The 11987-nt window shown below is 37.0% G+C and overlaps 1 protein-coding gene across 1 annotated transcript in view; it reads right to left on the bottom strand.

The window, feature by feature from the left end:
• Positions 1-310: 310 nt before the first annotated feature.
• LOC134530041 (CLIP domain-containing serine protease B4-like) overlaps positions 311-11987 on the bottom strand; it is a 59658-nt gene continuing 47981 nt past the window's right edge. Inside the window, exons 4-7 of the mRNA XM_063364578.1 lie at positions 11192-11300; positions 8907-9082; positions 3665-3763; positions 311-699 (exon numbers count right to left, since the gene is read on the bottom strand). Coding sequence (XP_063220648.1) covers positions 404-699; positions 3665-3763; positions 8907-9082; positions 11192-11300 — 680 coding nt within the window. The 3' untranslated portion in view covers positions 311-403. The remainder of the gene's footprint in view (positions 700-3664; positions 3764-8906; positions 9083-11191; positions 11301-11987) is intronic.

Raw genomic sequence — 11987 nt, 5'->3', positions numbered from 1 at the left:
TTTAAATGACACCTTATTATTTCTTACCTCCTGTGCTGCACATACGAATAAAAAAATTTAATAAACCACGAAAGAGTATTTTAAAAATTTTCAGAATTAAAATTTATTAGACTTGTGGAAAACAAAAATGTAAATTCATTTCAATAAACATTAACACACCTCTTGAAAGCATTTTAATCAAATACTTCTCGAAAGTATGGTTAGTTTGCGAACATTCAAGTGCTAAAAATTGCAAGGTTTATAAAAACAATTATAAGTGACTATAATAATGTAAATACATTATATTGAATACATAATTTAGAGATTGTGAAGAATGTGTTATTCTTTATTATTGAAAGTTTGCATTCGTTAAAGGAGAGGACCCCAACAAATGGCATGGCCATGCTGCAAGCTGGAGGAGGTGTCACGGATGCATGTGCTCCATGATCCACTGCATGAAGGCCGAGGCGCGCGTGTAGACGCCGGGCTTGCCGGAGGAGCCGCAGCGACTGGAGCTCAGTGACTGCACGCCCACGAGGAAGTAGCGGCTGCCGTCGAGCAGCATGAGCGGTCCCCCGGAGTCGCCCACGCAGACGGTGCCGCCCGCGCACATCTGCGTGTCGTCGAGTCGGACGAGCCGCCGGTACGTGGGCTCGCACTGCCCGCTCTCCACCACCTGCAGCCGTGACTTCTGCATGCGCACGCTCCGCTCCGGTTTGTCTGCCAACATGTGCACCCAAGCTGCATTCACATGCACGTGGCCGTCAAGACCATGTGTAGGGGTGGCGTGGGGACTAAATCCGTGCTATACATCCTTGTTTCTATCCATATCTATAGTCCAACTTAACTTATTTCTAAAGTGATTGTAAAATTCTGTTATGTACTAATATAGTTGAAGTAGAGTAACCACCAATTTTGAAGTCTTAACGTAAATTCGTCAATTACAAGTCAGTTTAAAAATCAGCACAACTAAGTTTTTCCTCTTTGCCCAGCCCTACTTTATGTGTTTAAACTGATAAGACGAAAATTACATGTCTTTTGCTAACGAAATTCATTATAAATCTTATAATTTATGAGATACGTGTATATCACCTTTACAGTTATGGTGTTGGTAATGTTTAGTATTTTTTTAAGTTTAGATTTAAAATTTTGCACTTTAAGTAATAGGGAGATGCCCTAGAAAATAATTTCCCCCCAGGCCCTCAGTCTCTCTGGACGGTCCTGCCTAGCAAAGGTTACACTCAGGGACTAAACAGAAAAAGCGTGGATTGCAGTCAGGTAGGAAACATTCGCTACCAACTAATTGCTTACAAACGAATGAAACATTTTAATCGGTCTTAAAAGGTTTCCATTAGTGGAATACTTTGGAAATTGACTACAGTTAATTCGTGCTACAATACTGATTTAAACACACATTATTTTATCCTAGTACCTATACTCGCATTTTGTCAATACATGCCACCAGCTTCAATAAATCATTGACATATAGTTAAGGGTTTTTTATTTTTAAATTTTCCACACTATCAATCCATCAAGGTGTTTTCTACAGGTTGATTTATATCGAGACATGAAGCGGAGAAGCCAATGTTCTAACCATTCTTGAAAATACCTTCTATATTAACAGCCATTGATAGGCTATAATTCATTTAATATTCATAATATTTTTAACAATCAAATACTTCATATGTATGTGTTTTTAATCTAGGTGGCTGCAGTAAAAGGTATTCAATCTGGCACTATTAATTTTCGCTGTTATGAAGTCCGGCAGCTATCGAACCAGTCGCGTTCAGGTTTTCGCTTGTGGATCCCGGCTGTTAATGTCGCCCCTGGCCGCATTCCTGCTTCACCGGTGTTTTGACGTGAAAACGTGTATTCGCTCGTACAGTGACAGTCGGATTTCTGGTGTGACAAAATACCGTCAGATTTGAAACGCAATAGATAGATCATGTCTGTACCGTACGTGTTTGTGGGGAAAATTGTTTTTTTTTGCCTGTGGCGTCATCGCACCAGTGTAGGCGCATGCGCGTGTCTGTCACGAATCATCTCTGTGTAAAGTTATAAACTGGTGCAGCGCGTAAACGCGTGTAGCTGAAGACATTGGTGCGGGGTCACTGTGAGGAGCTTTTTTTTTTACTCATAGGACTTGTAAATATATTTGAAATTACAGAAAACGTTAGTCAGAGGAAAGCTCGTGTCAAAACGAATCCAAAAAGTACAGTGCCGAGCGAATGTGAGAGCTACGGAAGTGTCGAAAAGGAAATTTAAAAAAAACTGCGTTTGTGATTACTTAGCTGAGCTATGGGGCATACAGTGGCCAGCGTTAGTCCAAACAGAATACAGTGATTAAATACGAAACATTTATGATTTCAGCCTAACATTTCCACGATAAATCTACGGTGCGAACCTGACCTGCGGCTTTTTTTTTTTTTTTTTTTTTAATTCTTTCAACGTTTATCGCCGCAGTCGTCAGTTTTCATTCCAGAACATTGTTTCTTGTTTTATAGTGGCTAACATTTTACGTTCCATTGTCACATTTCAGTGATAACTTATTGAAGAAGACCAACACTTTTGTTTAAAATAATATTGTAGGGCATAATAATATTTGAATGTTAGATTTTTTGTTAATTAGCGAAATTGCTAAACTGGAATACACAAGTCCGCGAACGTGCCAGATTAAAATAATGCTACTGTTTCAAAACAACTGATGAGCAAGTTACATAATATTTTCACATCCGTGCATGTGATTTCTCAGACTTTTATTTTAATCGACTATAAAAAAAATCACAGCTGTAGCTTTCTTACGTTTCTCACCAGAATCGGTGTTCAACCTTTCACGGTAAGGTTTATTTTTTCCTGCAAGCCTACATGGCTTTATTCAACGCTACTCTTAATGTTGTAAGGACTTAAAAAATCTAACACATAACAATTTTGAATATGGTGTAATTTAGCAAAAAATACAGAGATATTAAGTCAAATAATTATTTATTCTGTTTGTACATTATCTATGATTTTTATAAAAAAAACAAAGCTAATTGCTTTTTTTGGATAATTTACATATACCTATTATTAACTATTTTGTGAAGGTTCTTAATTGAGATATCTATTCTGGCTGTACTGAATTTTAGTAATGGTTACTTGTAAACATATTTTAAAAAAACAGTATCCCTTTCATTGTTAGACTGCCCATAATTAGCAGAAACACGAACATTTACAGCTATATGTGCTGTTTTTATCATGATTTTTAAAAATATTTGGAATTCATCAAATTAAAAAAAAACGAATATATATTTTTGCACACATCTATAAACCTTAGTGTATAGTTGTCACGGAATCCCACTTCTAACTGTCGGGCGTGGATTGCTGTTCCACTTATTTAAAAATATATGAACAGAAACACCCAAAAATGTACTCACACTTGAATTGTTATTTTTGTTTTTTAAAGAATTTATTTTAAATAAAATCTATATAATTCCCATTAAGTAAAACAAACGAAAGTATTATCCAATATTTTTTCCAGAAATGTTATATTCATTTATCGCTATTATATGGGTGAGCACATCTGAGGGGATGTCATTTAGATGTAAACTGTCTCTAAGACTGGAATATATTTTTTTTCCTACTAAATGAAAAGAAGGTTATTAATTGTTCTAAAAAAAACAGCATATCTTAGATAACAGTTTCTTACCAAGGCCGTACACTCCCCATCCCGCTACGTCAGGATGGTCTCCGATAAAGCTCTTGTTCATCAGCGGTCCAGCGATTACGCATATCGGTTTAATCCATTCTGCATGACGCACAAACATGTAACAAATTATTAATTATATTATATAAGATCTAAAAAATCTAGCTAGAACAACATAAAAAGTATCCTGAAACTACATAGTATCCATCATAAACAGTGTAATGTACAGATAAAACTCTCAATGTAATAAAATTTTATATCATTACCTCGAAATATTAAATTATATTAAGTCCTTTTTTTATAAATTATTCTTTTACACAGGTCAAAAATTATGACAAGGAAATCAAATTTATGTTGAGACCAAATAAAAAGTGATTTACATATTCTTGTATCATTTTTGTATTAATTAAATTGATACTCATATACATTAAAAATATCTAAAACGAAAAAAAATACACAACCCTACTAATTTTTTGAGAAGTAATGATGAATGTTATTCTGTAGCCTATATAAATATTAAATTTATTAAACTTTATATAGTTTTGCATATTAACTAGAAAAGTCTGAAATAAATAAAATATTTATATGTAATCAATATATTTCTTACAACACACCCAACTGCTATAACCTTAACATTACCGCAATAAAAATAGCACAGATTTTGAAATATATTTTGATTATAGACAGAATTCAAAAATATATATACACCTATATGTTTACTTTAAACATATAAAAATAAGAATTGAAAAAGGGAATCGAATGCTCACTCCCTAATGTTGCAATTTTCGTTGGATTCTAGAAACATTGCATGATTTTTTATGCCCGCCATCTTGGACGAGTATAACGTCATCTTTACACTTTACTTAACGGCCACCATATCGTATTCTATAACTGTGCACTTTTCGTTACGGCTGCCATCTTGAAAAACTGTACATTTTTATGCTAGAAAACCGGGCTAAATTAAAAAGAAACTAATTAATCAAAATGTAATAAAATTGCTTTTTAAAAATGTACTTACATCATGGAGTCCTCGGTTCGACCCCGGAAAGGACAAAAATAATAAAAATATTCATAGATCCTTCCTCCGCGAAAGCCGCCGACAGATTGATCTCCCACCACTAATGCCAAGGTATATATTATCATCTTGTATGACGTCATATACATTATCATGTTTATGTCTGCTGGAGGCCACCATCTTGTTTTCGTCTATTGGGGGTTATACCATCATATTAGTTTAAGTTTTACCCGATAGTGTGTAGTAATCATATATTATTACTGTGGCACCCGCCATCTTGACATTTCGTAGCAATCTTGGAAATGAGTAATTATTTAGCTAGAAATTCGGAAAAATTTTCCAAAATTCATTAAATAATTTTGCAATCATTATACTGATTGATTAGATCAGTTCCTATCCTCGGTTCGATCCGTAGGCAATGCAAAAAAAAATTTTTGTAAAAATAACAATTTAATAAATCATGTTCAAAGTCCTAAAATAAGGTTAGATTCCTAGCCAAACAACATCATATAAGTCTTTATGTCCGCCATTTTGAAAAATCGTAATAATTAACCAATAAATTCGTGAAAAAGTTCAAAATTCATCAAAAAAATCACTCATTAATTAACTGATAAATTAGATCGATTAAGGTCCTTGGTTAGAACCCTGGGCGAAGAAAAATATAACTTTAATTAAAAATACCACAAAAGTGACTGGTAAGAGAAATAAAACATCACAAGGTCTTTTACAAACATAATATTTATTACATAATTTCTATTCTACTACATGAACACTTGCGAAGTTAGCAATCTGATAAACAATTAGTCCTGCATCGGCGTGAAATGACTAATTCTTAGCTCTAATCAGTTTATACTAGACAGAGACCAGCCAGATCCTTTACCAACATAGTATTCCTCTTTTTGATAGAGTTTCTGGACACTGTGTTTAACAGTTTGCTAAACATTGTCAGAACTGTTAATTACTGCAGCCGATGTCTTGAATGCGCACGTCTTCACTTTGTCATCGAACGGATATGGTTTTCCATATACATAGTCCAGCCACAAGTTATATTTTAAAGGTCCGTTTGTTGCTACGTCATCAGTAAGCTGTTCGATTATGTTCTGTCTGATATCGTCAAGAAAAGTACAAATGTCCTTCAATTCACTGAACGTATTTAGATATTAGTAGTCTTTCAATGTTCCACGAAATGCAGACTGTGCCAAGTAGAACCCAATATCATTCACATGTAATGCACCGAACACAGTCTTGGATTTAGTGTCATGTCCAGACGTCATAGAAATCGGTTGCTGCACATCTGTTATTTTGCTTGTACGCTCACGAGTCTCCAATTTAAACTGAAGACCCAAAATTTCTGCACTTAGTTCGACAGTAGGCACACGGACTTCACCTTTACATTTGTTCGCATGTTGTTGCAAACTGTCAATACGAGTAAACCAAACATGAAACTCATGGCAGTGAAACATCGTACGAGAATGATTCTTTACACATTTACTCCGTTCATTTCATCGTGCTACATGGGAAAAAGCGAAAGACATCGCAGTAGTTGCAAGGATACCGCGGTGATGAAGACGAGCCTTTCAGACCCGATCCAGATACTGATGTTGCTACAGTTGTACCAATTCCCGGCATACTCTTATGAACATAAATGCATCGTTGTTGCAGCGAAACCCGTACCTTCCGCCGTACAGCACGGCATTTGCATGTCTTCATGTGCGTTTTCATATTATCTTTTCTGGAAATTTGCTTATGACATTTCTCAAATCCAAACATATTGCGATGAGGATTCTTAGCACATTATCTCTTCTTGTGTCGTCAAGCATTGCTGTTGTTTGAGAAAACCCTTACGTAGTAACGGCATCTATGCTCGTTAGTTGGTGAATTAACAGCCATTGAAGTCTCCATCGAGGGTGAAACATCGTTCATCGTGGTTTCCAGTGCAGCCAGCACAAAAGTCAATAAGATCTCTTCTGATGACGGTACCACGACTTTTGAAGTCTCCTCTAGTTTTGACGTCGTAGTTGCCAACGGGATCTGCTCCTTCATTGTCGTCGCTGACGCCAGGGTTCCCTTAGTCGATGGTACAGCCTCCATCGAGTTCGGCGTTAAACGGTAAAGATGCCATTGAGTTCGCGAGAAGAGGTAATTACGCGACTTATGCACCAGATGAGACAAACTATGTGATCCTTACACCGTCGACAGTAACAAACTGAAAATCCCAACGTCTGAGGACTCGCTTATATACATGCAACCGTCGGAATAGTATGCTAGTCAAATCAAGAACCATTTACTATAAGGTGTGTTTCAAAACATATTTTTAAAAAATTAACACACTAAAGTAACGTAACACATTTGGAAACCTATTCGACAAATATTATGACCACGTAATACACGCGGTAAACACACAATACACGCAATACACGTAATGTTCACGCAATGTTCATGCAGTGTGCACGTAATGTTCTCGCGATGTACACGCAATACACGCAATTGACACGCAATACACGCAACTGTCACGCAATAAACGCAATGTTCAAGCAATACACGCAAATGACAAGCAATACACTCAAAAGACACGCAAGACACGCAATTGACTTGTAATGTACACGCAATACATGCAATTTACACGCAATACACGCAATGTTCACGCAGGTCAAGCATTTAAAGAAAAGAAAGCACAATTGGTCGGAAATTCTACAAAATAGAAGCGCGTTTAACGAAAAAGAAGTGCATTTTCACTTTCTGCATTCAACTCAGTTTAATGCGCTTGTCATTGTTAAGTTAAGATATAATGCCTCCAACTGTTATTTGACTCCAACAGTGTTTTGGCTCCAACAATCAATGACGTAAAAGTATTTGACTCCAATTAGTCATAGGTCTTGCCGCTATTTAACTACAAGACTAGAAGGCTACGAAGATACGAAACTACATGACTACGTGACTACAAAGGTACTTGATTACGAAGATACAAGTTTACAAGGCTCCAATTGCTGCATATGTCTTCGGCTAAATTATCTCTTCGGCTCCAACAGCTCCAGCATCATTATGTTAAAAGATAACAAGGCTACGTGGTTACGTAGCTACAAGTCTACGAGGCTCCAAGGCATCATTACTACGCGACTACGAGTCTACAATTTTATGGGACTGCGCGACTACGAGTCTACAAGGTTATGAGATTACGCAACTACGAGTCTACAAGGTAACGAGACTGCGAGGCTACAGGACTACGAGGCTTCCAGAACACATGGTTACATGATTGCGAGACTACAGGACTACGAAGCTTCCAGGATACAAGTCTACATGGCTACGAGACTACTTGGCTCCAAATGTCTTGGACAGAAATAAAATTGTGACAGCACTCTCTATCATACGTCATGTTTGTTAACTATCACTCCTGGTAGCAAGTACTTAAAACAAGATGGCGTTTCTGTCTCTAACAGATAATGATATTATTCCTTCAAATAAAGAAAAAATTACAAGTCCGAATATGTAGGTTATTTTCTATATACCTGATTAAATTCTCAGTCTGGTAAATATCTCGATGGCCGTGCGGTTAAAGTCATATGTTTTCCAACCTAGAAGTCTGAGCTGCGACGGTTCGAATCACAGCGCTTCCAATGTATTTTGTATATAAATTAAATTTAATATTTCTATAAGGAACATAAAAGCTTTGGTAGATCAAGGTCACAAAGTTTGAATTGGTCGTGGTCAAGGTCACAGAGTTTAAGGTCGTCGTGCTCAAAGTCAATAATCCACATCACCGACTTAAATTTCTTTGAGGTCAAGGTGAAAGGTCAAGGTCACTAAGGAGAATGTGTTCAAGTCAATTTGGATCCTAGATCCTGCACTTGATGTTAAACTCCCAAATTGCATCTACTTTTATCTGATCCATAAGTAAGTATGAATAGGTATTTGGTTATGTGATAGAGACTACGGTCATAATGTCTGTTTCTCATGGATGTATGTTTACTGGTGTTTCAAGTCTATTATTTCATTTATTTAGTTTTCGTTACTCAAATACCATATTAACTTTAAAAAGGCAATACGTTTGTTACTTCATTATAGTTTAAAAGAAAAGTACTAACTTTATAAAGTGTAACATTTCAAGCGATTTTTAATGGATTTGAACTTTCTGAGATACAGTAAGATCCCACGGACTATTTGCACCTGTGTAACTAAAAGACATATAAAGACGCAAAGCAAGTGAGAAAACAAACTGTGGAAGGCACTGACTTGTGAACTCGACCTCGCGGTCAGTGCGGATGAGCGCTATGTCGTTCTTGTAGCGGCCGTACGCGGGGTGCGCCACGACCTCGGCGACCCGGTAGTCCATCACCGGGTCGCTGCAGAAGCCTCCCTGGCAGTCGGGGTCCGTGCTGGAGTCGTGCTCGCCCAGCCGCACCACGCCTCTGCGGCAGCCACACGGACCATCACTGCAGTCGGCTCATCCGGCCCACAGGCACACTGCCGGTCACCCTCGAGCGAACTGGGATCTGCCCTCTGCACACTACACGTGCTGTCATCGTGTCATCGTGCACTAAGTGGCCAATGTTAAAATGTATTTCAGTTCTTTTAAATATATGTTTAAATATGTGGTCTTGTTCTTATAAAATATCGCACTACTAAAAATAATTATTTTATAAAAAACAATTTCATTTTACATCGTCAGTGACATATTTCAAGTCAAAATAGAAATCGATTTATTCAAAATACAATTAATTTTGATTATTACCTTATCATCGAAAATTGTGGGAATTCAATTTGAAGGGTGGGGCGGGGAATGTCAAACCAAGCAAACGCAGGTGTATAAGAGTTATTTGAAGTACACCGTCAACCAGCAATAGAGTGTAAAAACACGTTGTATTGTTTTTTATAGTACATTTACATGCTTGTCAATTAGCGAACTGTTGACTGTTATTGAGCACAGTGACAAACAGCAATAGCACGTCAGACTTTACATTCGCAGAGGAGGCCGACATGTAAACTGTGCAGTAGTAGCAGAGCGAGTTTACAAAAGGCACTTTCACAACATACGTGTACTGAATAGGAAAGAACTTTGCACGCCCTAACCAGCAACTGTCTGGAACTGGGAGTCTCATATGAAGCCATATGAAGCGTATGACTAACTCTAAACGTCTGCGCCGGCTCTTCTGCTTCCCGTGGAGCTATTGAACGCCACCGCGCTGCAATCGCGTCCTCTCAGCCAATGGAGAGTTCCCCTGAAGCCCGCCAGATTCAAATTCGTCCGCTAATATTTAGTGCCTTTAACACTGCAGATTTTCGTTTCCGGTCACATGTTCCTTAACCTAAATTATGTTATTTGGCATTCCCTGCCACCCATGTCCTCACCCGTAACTATCGACAAACATTGCGTTTGGACAGTAAGTTAAATGTTTGCTTATGCTTCGAAATAAAACATGGACCTCTAAAAGTGGGCAAGAGTGTGCAACGAGCGTACAGTGAGAGAGTGTCGTCTTGTACAAGACCGTACTCTCTCTGTTCTTAATCCATTATTTATATGTCATCATCGATCACTTAAAAGCGTTAACTGTCCCAAATATAAACCGTACATAATCAAGCAGAACAATATTTTAATGAATAATATTTATAATTTTACATGTTGAAAATTGGCAGTAGTAAAGAGCAACAACTTTAAAATGATTGATTTCAAAAATTTGAAATAAATCGTAATTATGAGGCATTCTAGAGATGAAATATGTAGCGGAGATTTGTAATTAACAATCATGTCGAAGAAACTACAAATTGGTTTATTAGGACCACTTCTAGCATCAGTATTTGTATATCAATTAAAATATATTAAAAATATGACTGTATTAACTATAGCAACAGATTATGCAATCGAACTGTTTCTAATAATTATAACACCTTATTTTTTTAAACCACTTGCAGTAATAGTTCATCTTATCAAAAATTAGTTCAGACAAAAGTTTCATATAACATTTATATGATTTACAAACAATCTGAACGGATTCAATGATGTTTCTACTTAGGGACTTCTAGATTTTTGTTCTAATTGTCTCGTTTCCCCCCCCCCCCCCCTCTTCCCAGGAACCGGTGGTCGTATCAATAATTTATTTAGATAAAAAGGTTTCGGTATTACTCCGACGAGTAAGAACACTTTAAACCGATGTTATATATTTCATATTATGGAAGCTATAGAACTTTTTCTGTTTTTAAAAAAAAAGTTCCCCATTGCTACTCCTTGGGTAGGATTATGCCAATAAACGATATGAACCGAAATATTACATTATTATAATTTATTTTACGGGTCGTAAGTGATATGTGCAAAATTACAGCAGTTATTGAGTCCATAAAAACATTATACATATTTATATACACACACATATATATGTAAACTGTTAGAGCTACAATAGGTAGTCATATACCTAATAGTGTATAGCCCTTATATTTTAACACTAGGCTACTCTACAGACATTTTTGCATTTCTTCCGACATTAAGTAAACACGCTGGGTTGCTAACATCCAGCTCTAATTGCATTTTCAGCTTGTTGGGGAGGTTGATGACGCAATGTGCTGCCGTGACAAGATAGTACTTGCTCACAAGAACTGCTCCACATCCGAACTTGGGAATGTTCTCCTCGTCACCTGAAACAAGTTTCCCTTCGCATTAACCTTAAGATCGGATAGAACCACTCACCTCCAACTAAAGTGATCTGAGTTCAGTTCCTGGCAAAGGTCGCAACCGGATTATTCACAAGTCTCAAACATGTTGGATGTCGCAGTGAGCTGATGTGTTTTCTAGACTGTAAAATATATTTGTACTTTTACAAGGAAATTCCTTTGAAACCCATTTTCAAGCAGTATCACTTGAAAATCTGGAAGGCAGAGATTTTTAAAATTGCAAATGGTACAAAGCTCTGCAATGAATTTTTACGAGTGATATCATTGGCAAAAGAGTTTTCAAGGACTATCTTTTTAAAAGTACAACATTTTTTCTTCAGTGTATAGATATTAGCCCCAACACACTAGTTCCATCAATTTTACATCGTCATCTCATCAGCACATCAGCGCGACGTGTAGGCAACCTCTGTGATGGTTCGCTCTAGGCAAAGGATTGCAAGAGCAGCCAGCAGGAAGTGTACTTGTCGGGCGGCTTCACTAGATGGAAAATATCTTTCGTCCATTTTAAGCCATACAGTTACTATTAACACATCGTTACTGAGTCCATTTTAAGGTTTGTAAACGTGAGACGACCTGCATATCAAGTATATTTTCTTACACGTACTTTTAATTAGTTAAGTCATTAAGGGCATTATTTGCTTTTTGTATCTA

The sequence above is a fragment of the Bacillus rossius genome, chromosome 1 (assembly GCF_032445375.1).
Source record: "Bacillus rossius redtenbacheri isolate Brsri chromosome 1, Brsri_v3, whole genome shotgun sequence".
NCBI lineage: Eukaryota > Metazoa > Arthropoda > Insecta > Phasmatodea > Bacillidae > Bacillus > Bacillus rossius.
The sequence above is the reverse complement of the archived record's forward strand: the minus strand, read 5'-3'. Positions and strand labels throughout refer to the sequence as shown.